The sequence below is a fragment of the Rhipicephalus microplus genome, chromosome 6 (assembly GCF_043290135.1).
Source record: "Rhipicephalus microplus isolate Deutch F79 chromosome 6, USDA_Rmic, whole genome shotgun sequence".
NCBI classification, from domain to species: Eukaryota; Metazoa; Arthropoda; class Arachnida; order Ixodida; family Ixodidae; genus Rhipicephalus; species Rhipicephalus microplus.
In genome coordinates this window covers 162,433,712-162,453,878 of record NC_134705.1, presented here as the reverse complement: position 1 = coordinate 162,453,878, position 20,167 = coordinate 162,433,712, and the positions used below count along the sequence as shown (strand labels likewise).

The 20,167-nt window shown below is 47.4% G+C and overlaps 1 protein-coding gene across 3 annotated transcripts in view; it reads right to left on the bottom strand.

Moving 5' to 3' along the window:
• Window positions 1-20,167, bottom strand: part of spn-E (tudor domain containing 9 protein spindle E) — a 176,914-nt gene that overhangs the window by 33,804 nt on the left and 122,943 nt on the right. For all 3 annotated transcript variants that reach the window (XM_075866907.1, XM_075866908.1, XM_075866909.1), the window contains 6 exons: window positions 19,706-19,793; window positions 18,885-18,992; window positions 18,373-18,477; window positions 17,835-17,936; window positions 11,362-11,484; window positions 8,216-8,347 (listed from right to left, as the gene is read on the bottom strand). In XM_075866907.1, the coding sequence (XP_075723022.1) occupies window positions 8,216-8,347; window positions 11,362-11,484; window positions 17,835-17,936; window positions 18,373-18,477; window positions 18,885-18,992; window positions 19,706-19,793 (658 nt within the window). The remainder of the gene's footprint in view (window positions 1-8,215; window positions 8,348-11,361; window positions 11,485-17,834; window positions 17,937-18,372; window positions 18,478-18,884; window positions 18,993-19,705; window positions 19,794-20,167) is intronic.

Here is a 20,167-nt window from a genome sequence, read left to right as displayed (position 1 = left end):
CAAATAGTACTAAAAGAACCACGCACCACTTACAAGAACTGCTATACGCTTCGGCTCCTCCGTCACGTTTTATTGATGCAGATTTCTCGGTGTCTGCCCATCATTCATGTCTAGCACATGATGTCATAGCCCTTGAAGTATGATACGCCAATCTACTTGCTGAATTTGAGCTCCATAAAAGCTGTTGTGAGAGATCGAAAATAATTCAGAAATGGCGTGTCTTATGGTGATTTCTTCTGCCTGAACTCTTTCTTCGTTGGTTAGGCGTCCACAGTAGTCAGAATAACTGAGCCGATTTATTGGAAGTTAGCTGTGCTCAGTAAGCCGTGAGATTAAAAAACAAATACCATGTAAAACGCACGCAGAACCAGGAAGCCTTATGTAAAGAGGAGAGAGAAAGGCAATCTAAACTCCCTCTCTACAGCTATGAGCAAGCGCTCCGCAACGCGGCACCTAACACGCGGATTACGCTCAAGCGAAGCGGTCACACTCTCGACATTTTGTTGAGCGGCACGAAAAAGCGTGCTGGTCTTCCCATCGGCCATTATGACCACACACCATTATGACCACACACCAAGAGTGAGCAAGACGCACAAACGCGTAGAACAGCTCTGGACGCGTTTCCAGTCGGAAAACGAAACTAATTCGAGCCAGCGTGGCGTGCGTCGTAGAGCGGTGGAGACAGGCGAAGGGGTTGTGATCAAGAGAGGGGAGCAGACTTGCGAGAAAAGGGCAAGGAGTTGCGATAAAGCACGGGGGAATGAAAGATTCCTTCCTCCGTACGATAAAGGGAAGGGAGGATGCGGCGGGCGGGTGACCTTGAAAACCAAAACAAAGGGGAAGGAGGCAGGTTGGGTAGCTTGCTTGAAAGGTCCGCGAAACTCGCACGTAGAAAAACTTGGAAAGAGTGCACGGCCGCCTGAATCGGTGCGCGAGACGGTGTTCGAAGAATCGGCGGCCGTGGTGAAAAAATCGTTTTGTTGCGCCAGTGGGTTTGTGCGGCCTCACGAACTTCGATATTTCGCGATTCATTTTGTGCAAATAACAAGCCGTTTTCGTGCTTCCGCATGCGCACGAGCCGTTTTCGTGCTTCCGCACGCGCGTGGAAGGCATGCTGAGCAGAGTGCGAAGTGAGCAAGAACAAGTCCTAAACACGAAACGAATTGCAAATTATCAGAGTCGGTGGGGTAGCGTTTGCGCGTGCACTAGACGCAAACTATCGGATACAGTCGGGGGCAAACAATGTTGGCAAATGGTCTGGTCACTCCAGGCCGGTGACGCCAATGACAATACCAGCGATCAAAAACAGGGTACGTGGCCGACCGGTCTTCGAAAGATCGGTGGCAGAGTGAAAACACGGGCCTCATCTGGCGATGCGGGATGCTCAGAGTAGCAGGGGGACAAAGGACGGAGGGGTGCGTAATAAAAAGCGGTCGGGGAGAGCAGCAACTAGAGGGACGCGGAGGCAGAATCGGCGTTTAACAATGAGAATGTATGGGCACCTTGCCGATGCCGGATCAGTGGTCAAAATTGGTTTCCCGGGAAGTCGGCAGACCGCTGACTTGTTCGCTGTAACCGATCAGCGGCACTCGGAGACGTTCGTTGTAAGTGCAATTTTGTGCCATTGAACCAATGAATATTTTGACGGTCACGCGGATATTCGTTTTAAGCGAAAGTTCGTTTTAAGGAGGCCGTTATATGTGGGCTCGAATGTATATATATATATTGTGATGTAACGGTGAAGGCAACCTTTATTAGGCCCAGAAGGCTCGATGAAGCGACCACACCCAAGGCACAGAACTCAGGCAAGCCAAGTGCCCACAGCAGATGAAGATGACGACCACTCATGATGATGAACATGTGTAAAGATAGTAAATGTGCTTAATGAATGCCTACACTAACTTCCCCCCCACGTGAAAGCGGTCATCCTGACCGCAGTTTAAAGTGAAGATGAACGCCGTATGAAAGGCTTCATGCGGGATACGTGAACTATTTCTGCTGCCCTGTAGCGGCGGTCCGTCGGAAGAAGAACAGGTACCACGCAGTAATTCACAGGAAGACAGTGTAAGGGCCAATAAAATGTAATTGAAACTTCTCGCACAGGCCGGGAGTGCAAATGGGTGTAAGAAGGAGGACTTCGTCCCCAGGGCTGAAGGACACGGCACGATGAGAGGCATCATATTCAAGCTTGCGATCCTAATGCTTGGCTTCAGTGTTGACGCGAGCCAGCTGGCGGCAATGAAGTAGACGAGACACGCATTCTGCACTTGAAGATGAACATGGTTTGACAGGCGCAGAGAAAAACGAAACATCGAGAAAAGAAGAGGGGAAGCGACCGTGGACGAGGTAGAACGGCGAGTAACCAGTTGTACGCAAAAGTGACAAATGGCAAAATGGCATCCCAGTTTCTGTGGTCGGGTTCAATATACATCGCTATCATATCTGACAGTGTACGATGAAAGCGCTTTGTCAGGCCGTTCGTCTGAGGATGGTAACTGGAGCTTGTTTTGTGTGTAGTGCCGGATGCTTTGAGCACTTCTTCGACGAGTTCTGAAAGAAATACTCTTCCACGGTCACTCAGGATTACACGAGGAGCTCCGTGTCGAAGGATTATTGCTCGAAGGATGAAGTCAGTCACTTCCGAAGCTGATGCAGAAGGCACGGGAGCTGTTTCGGCGTAGCGGGTCAATGGTCGACAGCTGTAACTATCCATCGATTGCCCAAGACAGGAAGCGGACTATACAGGTCAACGCCAACTACCTCGAATGGTTGCAGGGGACACGGGAGCGGTTGTAATTGTCCACTTCGAGTTGATGTAGGTAGCTTGCGACGCTGACAAAGGGCACATGAGGCATTGTACTTCGCGACACAGGTGGACAAGCCCGGCCAGTAGTAGTGACATCTTAAGGGGTCATACGTTTTCTCGAAGCCCATGTGTCCAGCAGACATGTCGTCGTGATATGTCTTGAGGACTTGAGCTCGAAGAGAGCGAGGTAGAACGAGCACCCAGCGTTGATCATCAGGGTGGTAGATATGACGGTACAGGACGTGGTTGTTGAGCTTGAATTGCGTCAGCTGTCGACGAAGACGGGCGTTAGGGGGCCGTCAAGTCCCGTCAAGACGGTCCATGATGCGGCGACAGTAAGGGTCAGCACGTTGGTGAGATAAGAACAAACCACACTCACTTGGAGAAGTTGGGTCCACAGTAGCTAATGATGAAACATGTAAGGAAGAGACGACCGAAAGCTTCTCAAGTGCGGCAGTGGCGGGTTTGTAAAGTGGCTCCGAAGAGAGCGGGCAACGCGAAAGTGCGTTGGCATCTTGATGTTTGTTTCCCGACTTCTATGTTAATCGTGAAGTTGTATTCTTGTAAGCGAAGAATCCAGCGACCAAGGCGGCCGGACAAGTTCTTGACTGTCGAGAGCCAGCACAAGGCGTGATGGTCCGTAACCACAGTAAAGTGGCGGCCGTGGAGATAAGGTCAAAACGTTTGTATCGACCATACGACCGCTAGGCACTCCTGTTCGGTGATGGTATAATTCTTTTCGGCAGGGGTCAGTGCATGGCTCGCGTATGCGACGACTTTCTCACGTGAAGATTTGTCTCGCTGTAGGAGAATTCCACCAATGCCTCGACCACTAGCGTCTGTATGCAGGAGCGTAGGCGCGGTTTCGTCGAAATGGCAGAGGACTGGTTCAGATGTGAGTGCACACTTCAGTTGGGCCAACGCCGCTTCACATTCAGGAGACCACACAAAGGCGACGCCTGATCCGAGCAACTTGTGCAATGGTGAAGCTATTGTGGCGAAGTCTCGAGTGAATCGGCGAAAATAAGAAGCGAGGCCGAGGAAGCTGCGCAAATCTTTGGCTTTTTCAGGACGCGGGAAGTGTTGCACAGCGGAAATCTTCTCTGGATCGAGACGAATACCATCCTTGCTTACGATGAGGCCTAACACTTTAATCGTCTTGCTCGCAAACAGCACTTCTTGGTGTTCAGCTGAAGGCCTGTGTTTGCAAGGCACGCAAGAACTTCGTCCAGTCGTTGCAAGTGCTGACGGAAGGTTGACGAGAAAATAATGATATCGTTTAAATAGCACAAGCATGTCTTCCATTTCAAGCCTCGTAAAACTGTGTCGATCATCTGCTCGAATGTTGCTGGAGCATTGCAAAGGCCGAATGGCATGACGTTGAATTCGTACAGCCCATCTGGTGTTGACAACGCTGTCTTGTCTCTGTCATCCTCGTGCATGGGTATTTGCCAGTAACCTGAACGGAGGTCTAGGCTTGAGAAGTACTCGGCACCTTGCAGTAAATCCAAAGCATCGTCTATGTGCGGCATGGGGTAAACATCCTTGTGGGTAATCTTTAGTGCTCTGTAGTCCACGCAAAATCACACGGAGCCATCTTTTTTCCTTACTAAAACAACAGGGGATGACTAAGGACTCGCGGAGGGACGTATAATGTTCCGTTGCAGCATATCAGCTACATTTTGTTCAATGACCTCACACTCGGACGAAGAGACGCGATATGGTCGACGGCGTACGATGGAAGTGCCATCAGTATGGATACGATGCCTAATAATGGACGTTTGTCCCAGAGATGAGGAATGGGCATCAAACAATCTCCTATGCTTTTGTAGCAAGGCAAGCAACTTATCTGTCTGTGAAGAGGTCAGTTCTGGACTAATAGTCGCAGCAAGAACAGAAACGCTTGATGAACGTCCAATAGAAGGAAGGTCAGAACACGCTGGCATAAACGGGACAACAGAGACAGGTTGAGATTCAGTAACGCAAGCCATTGTGGTGCCTTTAGGAATGAGAATTTTCTCAGACGTCTGGTTTGTAACGTAGAGAAGTCCAGAGCCACTGTGGAACCGCGCTGGACCTGAAGCAAGGGCTGTACCTCTTGCGAGACAGCGTGCAGATGGTTGGACAAACACGTCACCAGAGTCGATTACATTAGAAGTGATGGTAACTATTCGCTGATGACCAGGTGGTAGCTCGGTATCTTCAGCAGCGAGCAAGCGAACGGGCTTGTCATCCGCATACAGGGCATAGTCAGTTTCCATCATGTGAACAACATTTTTTCGACAGCAGATGGAAGCGTTCGCTGTAGACAGAAAATCCCAGCCTAATATAAGCTGGTGGGCACACGAACTCAGCACAGAATTGCACAAAATGAAGAAGACCAGCTATGAAAACACGAGCGGTGCACATAGCGGCAGGTCTAATGGCATCCCCTTGAGCAGCGAGCAGTGTAGGTCCATCATAAGGGGTGGTGACTTTTCGCAGACGTTAGCACAAGGAACGATCAATAACAGACAAACAAGCACCAGTGTCTATTAAAGCGTCCACGTACACACCTTTTATTAAAACAGATATCGTATTATATGGACGCACTGGAGAAATTTGTCTTTTCGTTCGATGCAGCTTTTCCTCCAAAAGCTGCAGAGGTTAGTTTTCCGGGCGTTGGTTGGTGAATTGCGAGACAGGTCGCAACGGAGACGTGGAGCGGCGGAGGGGTGAGGGTGAGCGGCGTCTAGTAGAGCTGTATGAAGTGGTTGGCTCAGATGTCACAGTTGGGGGACGGTGAGTGACGTAGTGGCGGATAATGAGGACGACGTTGGAAAGCGTACCAGCTTGTCCCATCATCCCGTCCGTAGGCGTCGAATCCACGACGCTCGTCCTGTTGACGCTTCCGACAGACGCGTGCAATGTGGCCCTGATAGCTGCAGTAATAACAGATCGGACGAGGCGGCCGCCATGGTGGGTGAAAGGGCATCCCAGTTGCCAGTGGAACTCGCTCAATTGAACTGGTCCAACCAATCCTCCACATCTTCACCTCGAAGTCCGGCGAACGTGGGCGGCTCACGCTTGTGCGCGGTGATAATCCACGATGGATAGGCCGTGGTAGCCGGGGCCGTAAAGGTAGACACAGAAGCGCCGGTTGGCTCGTCCTGAGGCATGTTACCGGACACCTGGCACAAACGACGACCTGAGCGGAGCTCCAGGAAGCAGATCGGGCTGGGAGAGGACGGAAGATCTTAGAGCACACTCCACCACTTGTGATGTAACGGTGAAGGCAACCTTTATTAGTCCCAGAAGGCACGATGAAGCGACCACACCCAAAGCACAGAACTCAGGCAAGCCAAGTCCCCACAACAGATGAAGATGACGACCACTCATGATGATGAACATGTGTAAAGATAGTAGACGTGCTTAATGAATGCCTACAATATATATACTGGGAGTATTAATTCAATGGGCCAGTTAGCCTTTGTGAAGGTATGGGATATGGCACAACGGGAGCGTTGTCAACAACGATAAATATATTTATTTCCCAACAGTTTCGGGAGGTGTGCTCCCTTCGTCAGAAGATGAGTTATATACACACACACACACGCACACACACACACATATGTATGTGTGTGTGTGTGTGTACGTGCGTGTTTACTCTGTACATATACAAGTTAAATTTCGCAATACAAGATGCACCACTGCCTGCCTACACTTTTGACACTTAATAATAGTACTACGCTTATAATACAAAACATCGTCTTAAATTTGCTGGCTTGAAATGGCGTTACTCCAATAGATTATTTGGAAAGCAGCCCAATTTAAGCTATCGATACAAAATGAGAACTGGTTACAATAAAGTTACGCAGATTAACAGACAAGGTATATATACAATTGGCACTTGTTAATATGTTTGTGTTTTGTTTATTATGTAATAAGCCTTTCAGAAAGCAATAATTATTATCTTCCGCAAAACTGGCATGATAAAACTGAGTCGTCACCCATATAAATGTTGTGACAGCGATGCTTATACTCTGGTTTCTCGTGAAACAATCGGGAGCATGTAGGCTCATATGAGGAACACTGTGCTCTGGATATGGCAGAGACTGCCGACAAAACGAGTGCATAATTTAACGACGGTTTTGATACTTCTCTTACTAGTTTGGAGACTTTGTACCAACAAGGGTTTACTGTATTACTGTTTAAATTCGATTCAAAATTATCCTTCAAGATCACTTTTCGCTTCGAACCTTAAACTCTTTATTTGAACAAGCCTAATCGGCATTGTTATCATCGTTTATCAACAGAGATTTTGGCAGAATTTGTAAGAACGAACTACGGGGACAGTGTCAAGTTTGGCGACTTTGTCCAACATTCAGCCACCTTGGCAAGAGTATGCTCGTAATCCAAGGTGACAAGAAAAACACCTAATCGGTCATTCATGTAAGCCACTGGAAGTGTGAAATTCAGAACTACTCCGGTTGTACAGTGCACCGCACCATACATTAGGGAGCTCATGTGCGTGGCCTCCCAAACTTAATAATAATCGCCAAGGTTTAACATCCCAAAACTACCGATGATTACGAGAGATGCTGTAGAGGGGAGCTCCAGAATTTTCAATCATCTATGGTTCTTTAAAGTGCCCCTAAATCCAACAACACAGGCCTCAAGCATTTTCGCCTCTATCAAAAATGTGGCCACCGCGGCCACGATTGAATCACACGACCTGTGGGTCTCGCAACTGAGTTATGCGGAAACCCAAAAGGCAGTAGAAGGGTAAAGAAGGGCAAAAGAGACAACCACACATTTGTAGCACGAAGCCACAAGGAAATCCGCACAAATTTCTCAGAAGGAAAAGCTCTTTAGTCATGAATTCACCCTCGCGCTGTCACTTGCTAGCTTCCTGGTTAGCTCAATTGGTAGAGAGACTGCCTCGGCAAGGGGTTAGTCTCGGGTTTGAAACCCGGACCAGGACACGTCCCAACAACTAAGAAGCTTTTCTTTCCGAGAAATCCGTACGAATTTCCTTGAGGTTTCGTGCTACAAATGGGTGGCCTCCAAACTTCAGTGGCGAGATGAGCGACACACAAGGTTTGCCTCTGCCCCTTAACTGTTGCCGAAAAACTTGGTCTGGTTTAGCGGCAGCTTTCTGAAAAATGCACGACTGCAAAAAGTAATCCTCAACTAAACCTTCCAATTTACTATCCCAATCTTTCCCTGTGACAGCAGTGACACTTTCGTTACGTTGAAATTGAAAATGTGCGATGTCGGACGGGAGTTATGCGCTGCAATATTGGAAATTTCATTTGGTTGAGTTCACTATATCGATGTTTTAACAGCACGATTCCCAAGAACAAGGATAAGCAGGATCGCACAGAACGAGACTGCACGTAAAGGAGGGTCAGACGAATGAGTAAGCACCTTGGAAAGGAAGTTCTCCTCGCAGTAGTCAGCAAAGCCACGGTTCACAAGCTCGTCGTTGACGTTGACTTGCTCTGCTCCACATCCCACAATCAGGTGCACACGGACGACATTGTCAACAACTGAGTACACCTAGAAAGTCAAAATAAGAAAAGTCCGCACCAATAAACAGTTCCATCACAGCGATGACATCGACATGCAAACACTGAATTTGCATTTATATCGCATGAAAGCAACACACTATCCCATGAAACAGGGTTTCATGCAACTGATTACTCTTAACATGCTAAATTTCGCTTTCACTACCATTAAACGAAAGGAAATACTTGTGTTCTGTGCCCAAAAACTAGAATTCGATGATAAGGCACGCCACAATAGAGACAATTCAATTGTTGAATTCCAACCCTACCACATACATCGAAGTACAAGTGTGCATCTTTTTTTTCTTCATCTTTTTATTAGACAAAACATGGGTGCCAAAATCATATTGGGCATCCACAGCAGTTCTGTGGACACGCGCTGTCTGCGATTTCCAATGACAGCCAGCGTTCGCAGAGCTGCCGCAAGCGCCCAACTAATACTGTTCACGTAGTCAACTCCGTAGACACTTCCTGAAAAAAAAAAAAATACAGATGCAAAACATTTTTCTTAAAACATTCACTCTTCATGCAAGAACTTAATGCAATATGTTTTGAAACCTCCACATCACAAATGAAGCTTGCTGACATGTTTCCTTTATTTTTTTTTTGGCCACAGATGGCATCCAAATAAAATTCTTTCTTCTTAAGCATTCCATGTGGGTTCCCAAAGTTCGGGTTCGGTGCGTCGTGAAACTGCGGCGACCGGTTAGACTTACAGTAGGATCTCCATGATACGATTACGGTTGATGCGAATTTCGCGACGATACGAATTTTAAGCTTGTTTCGGATGGACTACACTATATGAAATGCATCGTGATCCTGTGTTACACAAACGATTTCCCCAGCCACCTCAGACGATTTAAACGTGCAACTGACTGCAAGCAACGCAGCACGGCTAGTCTTTAGGCCCATTCCCACTTGGCCTCGAAGGCAGTGAATAAGGCAAAACTCACCGGAATTCCCCTTGCTTCGCCGCCTGAACATCCGGCAAACTACGCTGTGAAAACATCGGCCAGAGACCAATTTTTCCGCCAAGTGAAAACAGATCGCCTTTTTGCTTCGTGACTTTGGCTACACTGGCTACACAAGCTCTCAAACCACGTGACGCAAAGGACCAACCGCATATTCAACATGTGGCACAGACGTCCGCGGTGGATCACGAACTACTGGCGCAGCACGTCAAAGCTCACGGCCTTGACAAGCACGCATCCACCGAGAGCCTTGTTTGGATTACGATCGCCGAAAACACCGGAAGTAGAAGGTGCAGCAGCAGCGAGTCAGCATGCCCTAACGTGTCTTGCTTTGCATTGCCGGCTGAATCCGGCGCCACCGCTAGTGGTGCGTCTGCTCATGTTGTTTCTTGGAGTACCTCCCGAAACATTGTTTGTAAAGGCGTAGACCCTTTCTTTTCAGGACTTTGCATACATAACTGGAACTCAGTATAAATTTTAATGCTCAGAAAGCAGGCGAAATGAAATGAATTCTCAAGCGGTGATGGCAGCAGTGGCATGTACAAGGGGCAGAACGAATTCATATTTCAGACAGGCACGGACATGGTTTTCCGACCACTCTGGTGTTTTTACTTGATTTCTACAGAGTGAATTCTTCAGGACTGATTTTTTATTTCTTGTCGACTTCATGGAGCGATTTTCCGGCAGCGCAAGCAGCAAAGCGTATGAATTTCCAATTAGTTTTACTGTTTTCGCTCCGTTCGATGTCTCATGTGAATGCCCTTCAAAGTACCAGCCGAATGAGTGAGGAAACCGCGTAACTTTATTGAGAGATGGTAAAGATAGAAAACTTCAAAAAAAAAAAAAACATCACGGACTTTGTTTCAGAAAGTAGTACAGTAAAAGCTCGTTAATTCGGATTTCACGGGACAGGAAAAACTGTTCGAATTAACCGAATGCCGAATTAACGAATGAACAGGGAAAAAAACATTTAAAAGCAAGCTGCAGAAGCATACCTTTATTTGTTAAAGTATTTTGTAATTGTCGTCTGCGTTTTCGCGCAGATTCCGGCTGACATCACAATTTTTCTTAACTGTTCCAAATGGCCAACAGCACGCAAGCTGTCGGGAGTGTTCAGGCAAGCGTCCTCTAATATTAACAGGGCCTCCGAGACTTCCCGTGAGGTGCAATGAGGTCGCGGTATCTCCTCGCATGATTCTTCGTCGGAATCGTGGTCTTCATGGGCGCCCGTGACATCATTATTAATCTCTCGATCGGTCAGGAGACCACTTGTGGCGACACCATGATCAATCGCGATGTAGTCCTGAAAGGTCACATATGTGGGAAGGACAGCATCGAAAGTCGGGCAGTCATCGTCGGTGATTGCCAAGTTCGCGTCGCCAAGTTCTTCGCGTCGTAGTTCTGCCGCTTTTTCGGCGTTGCCATCACTGTAGCGCACGATGGTGGTGGCATGCAAATACGGTCACAATGGAAGAAAAAGAGAACTCCGCAAGAAGAGATGGTTCTGACACGACAACACAAGGAAAAATGGCGTCGGAGGCGCTGAGTGGAGAAGAAAGAAGACGCCGACGTTCAATGACGCTGTGATCGCCCCCACTAGTTGATGATGATGGCGATGCCACTCGGGTTTCGGTTTCACTCCAGTGGTGCCAGCGCTGCTTTATCACACTTTTGTGTAGCAGCAGCCGTCAGCATTTGTCCGAATTAAGCGGTGCGGAGCCGAATTCCGACGAAATAACGAAGGTTTGGTCCCATAGATTAACATGCACTTTGGCCGTAACCAATAGAGTCGTCCGAATCATCCGAATATCTGAATTAACGGGTGTCGAATTAACGAACTTTTACCGTAGTTGACCCCAATTAAGTTCTTGTTCATCTTCATGATCAGATTTTACTCGTTTTTGATTCTTATAAATTTGGGATGATAGGAGTATTTTCTGTGCTCCTTGGAATTTGTACCATTGAGATCCTACTGCATTCTGAAATGCCCCCTGCCAAGAACAGGAAAGGCGACTTTTGGGAAGACACGACTCACCCGACCCACGAGGTACTGTCCCATGACCAAGCTCTTGAACGTCTCGTAAGCACGCTTCGTCCACAGCTCGGTGCCGCTGGACATGGCCGAGGGCCGCACTTCAGCCAGCTTGCACTCGAACGCCTGGTGGTCGTAAAATGATGGGGATGACACACAAGACAACGCTACAGTGCTTATTTAGGTTGGTTGGCCCAGGTCTATATAAAAAACAGAGGAACAGTGTGAACTACAGGACAGAGACGAATGATGGGCTCATGACCTGCACACGCGCCCATCTGCACTGCACGTGCAGAGACACCTGCCGCCAAGGTGCAGATAGCGCAGGTGCGAGCTCTGTGTCAATTTAATATGAAGGAGAGTTTTAAAAAATGACCCGATTGTCTTGTACAGCAAAAATATGCACAATTATGAATGAAAGCACATGGCTACCTTTTAACATTGCTTCCAGGGTGGTCTCTGTTCGGTTGAAGGCCAGTTAGCCAGCACATGATTAACATATCTTGTTGATTCTCCGCAAGTTTTGACTTCCTCACACAGTAAGAGGCATGCGTGCGGGAAAGGGGGGTCGAGGAGAGTGCTAAACATGCACTACACAATGATTTAACAGGACAAAGTGCGGAGCGTGGCGCCGAGACGAAACTTAGCCCACCCTTTGACGGGGAACCCTGCACTGGCCTATGCACTCAAGTACACAAAGAACTGACAGACACGCTATCAGTGAACGACAAATGCGCATTGGTGAACGTGATGATTACTAGAATAACCACATTTGCTGCAAGAATACAAGCAACTCAGCAAAAAAAAAAAAAAAAAAAAAAAAGAAGTGCAAATCCACTTATTTTAAGCGGAACTTGTTCAACTACAGTCGAGCCCACATATAACAGCCCCACTTAAAACAAACTTTTGCTTAAAATGAACAATATTCGCGTGACCGTGAAATTATACATTGTTTCAATGACAAAATCGCATTTATAACGAATGTCTCTGAGCGCCGCTGATCGGTTACAGCGAACGAAGTCAGCGCTCTGCCGACTTCCCGGGAAACCACTTTCGACCCCGGATGATTCTTATTGTTAAACGCCGACCCTGCCTCCGCGCCCCTATAGTTGCCGCTCTCCCCGACCGCTCTTTGTTACGCACCCTTCTGTCCTTTGTCCCTCCATGCTACTCTGAGCACCCCGCATCGCCAGACGCGGCCCATGTTTTCATTTTCACACTGCCACCCATCTTTCGAAGACCGGTCAGCCATCTCCCGTTCTTGATCGCTGGTACTGTCGTTGACGTCGCCGGCCTGGAGTGACCAGACTACTTGCCAACATCGGCTGTATGCGATCGTCTGCGTCTTGTCTTATCGTATCGTTCTAGTGCATGCACGTACGCTACTCCATCTACTCTGATAATTCGCTATTCTTTTCGTGTTTAGAACCTGTTCTTGCTCACTTCGCACTCGCCTCAGCATGCCCTCCGCACGCATGCGGAAGCGTAAAAACAGCTGTTAATTTGTGCGGAACAAATCGCGAAATATCAAAGCCGGTGAGGCCACACAAACCCGCCGGCGCAGCAAAACGATTCTTTATCACCGCGCGCGCCGATCCAGGCAGACGTGCTTAGACCTCTGCGCGCGCATTCCACGTGAGAGTTGCGCGTTTCGCGGACCTTTTAAGCAAGCTGCCCGACCGGCCTCCTTCGAGCGTGTTTTGGTTTTCAAAGTCGCCTTTCCGCCGTATCCTCCCCTTTCTTCACTCTATCGCAACTCCTTGCCCTTCTCTCGAAACTCGGCTCTCCACTCTTGACACAACTCCTTCACCCGTCTCCACCGTTCCGCGACGCGACTTCGCGTGGCGACTTCGTCGACGTCGGGCCCGATGCCGAGCCTGAAGCTTCCGAACAGGACCACTCCGGCAGCGATTTGTGGTAGTGCGTTATCGACTCCGACCTGGCAGAGTGGGTGGGACATGAGTTGCAATGGTTTAACTACGGCCGATGAAAATGCAGACACCACGGCACCGTGCACGAATTAGGGCATTGTGAATTAAGTATGCGGCAAGAGCGATTTGGAGGAATCAGATTGCGAGAACGTCGAAACTTTGAAGCCAGTGCCTCATGCAGCTTATGCCACGGGCTTCGGCGAAGAGCACGCTGCCGTTTAAATAAACTTGAGACCGCCCTTATTGCTTCTGCTCTTCAAAACACGTGCATCAGAGACTTTTTGGGCAAAAATTTTGTGTTTTCACTAGCAACTTTTTTTAAAAGCTGTGTTTCATTTACTACAAGCTTCGGGATACAGCGAACAAATGCCGCGTCACGCTCAGGTTCGTTATAAGCGGGCTTGACTGTATTCCATGGCTATCATGCATAAAAAACAAAAACTTCAAATGCATTTACAAAGCAGAAAATTTCACACAGTCATTCTTGTCTAAAGCGAACACCACACAAGTTTTCTTGAAGTCATAGAATCTGATGTTCAACATATAATTCAGAAAATGATTATTCTGTTTATCGCCAACATCATCATCATCATCAGCCTGACTACGTCCACTGCAGGACAAAGGCCTCTCCCATGTTCTGCTAGTTAACCCGGTCCTGTGCTTGCTGCTGCCAATTTATACCCGCAAACTTCTTAATCTCATCTGCCCACCTAACCTTCTGTCTCCCCCTAACCCGCTTCCCTTCTCTGGGAATCCAGTTAGTTACCCTTAATGACCAGCGGTTATCTTATCTTGCCTACGCGCTACATGCCCGGCCCATGTTCATTTCCTCTTCTTTATTCCAACTATGATATCCTTAACCCCCGTTTGTCCCCTAATCCACTCTGCTCTCTTCTCGTCTCTTAAGGTTACACCTACCATTTTTCTTTCCATTGCTCGCTGCATCGTCCTTAATTTAAGCTGAACCCTCTTTGTAAGTCTCCAGGTTTCTGCTCCGTAGCTAAGTACCGGCAAGATACAGCTGTTATATACCTTCCTCTTGAGGGATAGTGGCAATCTACCTGTCATAATTTGAGAGTGCTTGCCGAATGCCGAATCGGCCAACATACTTGCATGTTATACAGTTAAACCTGGATATAACGAAATTGACAAATTTCCTGAAAAATTCCTTATAACAAGGATTTCGTTATATGCAAGTTCGGTACGAAAATTCGGAAAATAAACGTGCAAATTGAACAAAAGGAGAAGTGAAGGGAGAGCTATGCCAAGACACTTATTTTACAGTAAAAAAAATGGCGTTATGATTGCGATAGCAATTATATAGGCACTCTCGGCAGGTTTTCACTGTCGCCACCATGTTCCGTAACAAATCCAATATGATAACATGCCCTTGAGCATCGTAACTTTCACGAGCAAGTAAAAGCACGCAAGCGCTGCTGAAGCAGAGATCAAATCAGTCGGCCAATCCTTATCGCCTAGAAAGTGCATAACATCTCCCGCGTGTTAGAACTGCCGTCGAATGCACAAACAGAAAGTATACCACCAGTCTTGAACGGGCATGAAAAAACGCGGGGGAAGAGGGGATTGCTCGACAAGCAATAATGAAGTTCGATCTGCCGTATCTGCTCACACCACCATTTTGTAGGAGTTCCGCGGTATCGGATCATACAGAGTTGGCTGCTTATAACAATACAATTTTTTGCTATCACTTTCATTGCATTGCATTGAACACGCTGTCGTGTTGCCAGAACTAATTCTATTCTCGAAAGCTACCAGTCTGCGAACTCGCGGCGCAAGACGGAAGTGCGTGACGAGTCGACCCCAGAAGATGCGTCGCCACCATGGTGTCAGAGAGTTTTTATCAGTGCCTAATGTGACATCCCCTCAGTGGCAATGACACGGTTGTCCGAAATTAAGAAAAGGCACAGTTTCACTGCAAGGGCAAAGCAATCAATGCGATAGCAACAACTTGGAATGTAATGCTGTGAAAGGCAAGGAGATCGAAACGTGCAGTGCGCTGCTCCCGCACAAATGACGCACGAAAACAACATACACAGGACTAGAGCCAACTAACAGCATTTACCGCTTGACACTTAACGCGCTGTTTAATCAAAAGCGAGGCACAAAATGTAATCACAGGTACAGATATGAGTGGGAACTAACAAGTGCCCTAGTTGTTACTTCGCAGTGTTTGAAAAGCGCACTTTTCGCAAACAGCGCCTCTCAGCGAGTAAAGTGATCTTAGTGCGCCCAGGAACTAAACGCAATTGTTCTGGTCGAAGTCGAAGGTGCACCGAAAGATAAGTGTGCAGACACAAGCATCTATCCCCCCCCCCCCCCGCCCCCCATATGTGTGGCAAAGTACGCGTGAGAGATAAGCCCTAGTCAGCGCATTGTGACGCGGTTGGCTTCCCTCTTTTCTTTCTTTTTTGAGCTTTAATATATATAGATAAGTATACCGTAATTAATCGAATCTATTGCGCACCTTTTTTCGGTTAAGTGAGTTTATAAATCACATGCGCGTTAGAATCGAGTACGGGAAAAAAAAAAATGAGTACGGTCATTCTATTGCCATCGGCATTCCAAAATGGCCGCCCCCTATGTGCGTCGGCATGGTGCGTCGGCCATTTCTGCCTATGTGTTTCCCATGTGCGGCACTTCGTACGTGTGCTGAGGAGTTCGTCATCTTGGTGTGCATTAGCATCGACGGCATGGAAGGGCCGACTCCAAAAACTCGACAAGTGCACCACGATGCCGCTTTTAAAAGAAAAGTCGTCGCGTGTGCCGAAACGGACGTAAATCGGGCTGCATCACAGTCGTTCGGAGTTCCCGAAATCTGGCGGAAGCAAAAGCAGAGTATTGTCGACAGCAAAGATTCACGCAAAGGCTTTAGTGGACCACAGCAGGGTCGGTTTCCGCAAACTGAAGAGCTGCTCGGCAAGTATGTGATTGAGCAGTGAGCAGCACAGCGGCCCGTGGCGACAGAACTGCTTCAAGTGCGGGCTATGCAATTAGCCTTAGAAAAAGGGCTAATGCGGAGCCAGTTTAAAGCGAGCAGGTGCTGGCTAACTAACTTTATGAAGAGAAAAGGCTTTTCCCTCTGAAGGCGAACGGGCATATGCCAAAAGTTGCCGGAGGAGTACGATGAAAAGCTTCACAGTTTTCAGAGGTTCGTCCTAAACTTGCGGCGCAACAACGGCTACCTGCTTGGGCAAATCGGGAATGCCGATCAGACGCCTCTTTACTTTGACATACCTGGCACCACAACCGTCGAGAAGAAGGGGGCGAAGCAAGTTCGCGTGCTGACATCGGGCCACGGTAAAACTAGAATGACGGCAATGCTCCATTGCACGTCAAATAGGCACAAGCTTCCCCGTATCTCATATTTAAACGGAAGACGCTCGCGAAAGGAGTCTTTTTCTCGAGTGGTGTGATCGTGTGGGCCAACGAGAAAAATGGGTGCGCGTTGCAATCGATGTCTTACTTTTTTTTTTTTTCGTCGTGGAAACCGCGTGCGCGTTACAATCGAGGGCGCGGTAGAATCGAGTAAATACGGTACATATACGGTGAATGACAGAAGCAGCGATGGCGAAAAACCAGCCAAGACTGTTTATACAATTGCTATCACAATTAAAAAAAAGAAAGCAAAGGTGAACGTTGTCAGGAGCCACATCATGCATGCGCAGTGAAACTATACACGCACGCACAGCGTCGGAAACTAAGAGCGAGCGAGACAAATACCGCGGATAACTATACGGTATAGCGCCCTCCATAAGCAGCGCGGCCCCACATGTGACGCTAACTAAAAGCGTGGCACTGCCAACATGTAAAAGTAGGTTTCTTTTTTATTTTGGTTTAAGGGGGGGGGGGCACATCCTTGCATGCGCCCGCAGCGGCGAGGAGTGGTGAAGAACGATAGCAACGCCGGCTTGTGGGGTGCAGGCCCACCAGTTTCGCGCTTCGTCGGTGACAGGGCAGCTGCAAAAGATGCACGCTTGTACCCAAATGCGGAGCAAAATTTCTAGATTGTCTGTGGGGAAAATTCGTTATATCAAGGTTGTCTCCTGCTGTTACTTAGTTACACAGAGGTAGCAAATTCATGTGCTTCTATGTAGCAACGGAAAGAAATAAAAGAACTTTTTTATAGCGAGGAATTCGTTATAAGCAGTTATAACTTATAGTAGACATTTCCATTGTGGAACTAGATGGAACCTTCTAGTTTCACCAGCTTGAATATCAAAGAGGTGTTCATCTTAGATGTTAGACCAGTATACTCATACACCAATATAATGAATTATCAGTTATTACGAAGTGAAGAATATCCTTGTCATAGACACAGGGTAACCAATTATTGTTCATAACTAATTTTCGAATATAACCAAGTAATTCGTAGCAAATGTCAGGAGGTTGTGAGTGTACATAACTTGTAATTACCATATCACAACTTTCTCAGTTACCATTGCCTTTGATGAACTACAAATTACAAATGCGGCACCTGCAGAAGCTATTGATGACTGTGGGTGGCAAGCAGCAGCCAAACCTCACCTGAGCTGGCGTGACGAGAACGTCCACGTGATTCTCCGGATCAATGGCCCTGAGCATGGAAACGCTCACGACCTCTGTGTTGCCGTAATCGAGGAAGAACACCTGCGAGGTGTCAAAATACGACAGTGAGGCTGCAGCACACAGTCGTGTGGCCCTTGGCACTGGTGCTGAAAACGACACTTCGCACGCGTGTTTTAATATTAGCTCGAAAACACCCAGAAACGGCGCACTCGTTAGCATTTTTGACAAGCAAAACAGGCAAATAATGCATTAAAATGTGGCCTCCAAATTGGATTTGACGAGGGGAGCTTCACGAGCACTTATTGGATCAATTTGAGATGACATGCAAGAAAATTGACAGAAACATGTCAAGTCAAAAACTGATAAAATGATGTTGGCATTTTGTCAATTTATTAAACAACACACAGCCGTAATATTAATGGCAATGTAGGTATTCAAGAATAATTATCACTTTAACATGCAATGCAAGTGTCTCTTGGGAAAAAAAGGGGGAAGGGGAGAGAAAATGAGCACTCACCTTCGCAAGCTTGTTGTCGCGTACACCCTCGACTCTCGCCCGGTAGTAGACTCCCCGGTACGGAGCGAGCACAAGCATGTCAGTGTCTGGTGGAATTGTCAAGGGCTACGGAGACACAAACATAAAATTGCACGAGGCCACACTTTTCCCGAGTAGTTGTGAATTGATCCTAACTTGAATTGACGGCGCAAACGTTTAGACAGGAGCGAGAAGACTCACGAGACACGGAAAAGCGCACATCTTCCTTCGCTCCTGTCTAAACATTTGCGCCGTCGATTCAAGCTCAGCTGTGCGCAAACTAGCCTGACAGCAAACGTTAAGTGAATTGATTCTCCTTATCGGAATTCATTGCCTCACAAATCGAGCGCCACAGCAATTTTTATAATCTATCCCATATGAGAAGAGTCGAGAGATTTCAGAGCCAATCGCAACTGGAAAGTTCGGCAGTGAAAGCGCCGTGCCACCACTGCATTAAATAAATAACTCCCACACACACAAAAAAAAGTTCTGACCTTTAGGTTCTCGCTGGAGCGATGGTTGATTATCTCGTTCATGTGCTGCTCCGCAACCTGGGACACTTGGTCGGAGTACCGGGCATAGAAGTGGCCACAGTCTACCACCTGCCAACAGCCACAACTGACAGCTTGAGAAATTTCAAGCGAGAGGTCGAGACCGACTTCATGCAGTTAACATCCATGCGCAACTCTGACGATCTTTGCATGTCTGCTGATCTCAATAAAACTTTCAGTATATGTTCTCTTTGGAACTCTAATGATCTGCCCTAAACCGCCGGATTGAAAGTAATTGAAGTTTCCTTGATGAGAAACAAAATAAAATAGTTTAACTTGCACTACGACATGCAGGGATGAGTCTCAAAACATGGGGAGTTTCTCATATATACACTAGACGAAACTCTGGCACTAGCGGCACTAGTGTCGCAGCTCTGAGGTCGCGTCACATTGTCGAAGTGGGCGGAGTTGCGATGAAGAGCTACATGCCCCCCCCCCCCCCCCCCCCCTCTTTGGCCGAAAAGGTAGGCGAGGCCACACAAAAACTCGAAACCAGCTGGAACCTAAGTTCCAACCACTGAAACTTCCTTTTTATAGCACGCATTTGCAAAATTCTTGAGGCAGCATGTTCACTTAACAAAAGCGTGCATATTTCTCTTCATGAACATTTTTGGAACTCGGGGGGGGGGGGGGGGCTGTTTCACTGGCCCTTAAAGCTATCTATGTTGCTGACGCTGACACTCCAACAATTCAAAAAAATGTGCGATATAGATTGAAATGCCACCATAAAAAAAAATGAAACGAAGTCAAAAAGGAGTGCTCACATGGGTGCAGTACATGTTGATGGTCATCTGGCTGACCGACGGCAGAGGCACAGTTTTTATGGGGTCAGTACTGGGCATCACGACCAAGCTGCAAAAAGAAAAGCAAGACATGACAGACTGTCCATAGCAACAGCACTCAAAAGACAAAACAGGATTGACAGAGAATATACAAGAAGCACTTGGCACACCCCTTCACCTTCATCGAGTTGCCCCATTTGTTCACAGTGATATTGAGTATTACGTGTAACACGAACTTGCCAAAAGAACTCCTTTGACGTTTTGGCGAGAGTTTAGGGGCACACCAAAATTCTATGAATGCGCAGTTTCACGCTGGAATAGCAATGAAGAAATGCATTTGGTGATTGAGGCATGGCATATCGATAATAGTAGGCTTGTGCAAAAAGTAATTGTAAGTTCGAAAGAAATAGCGACTGTGATCGAATGACTGAATATCCCATATTA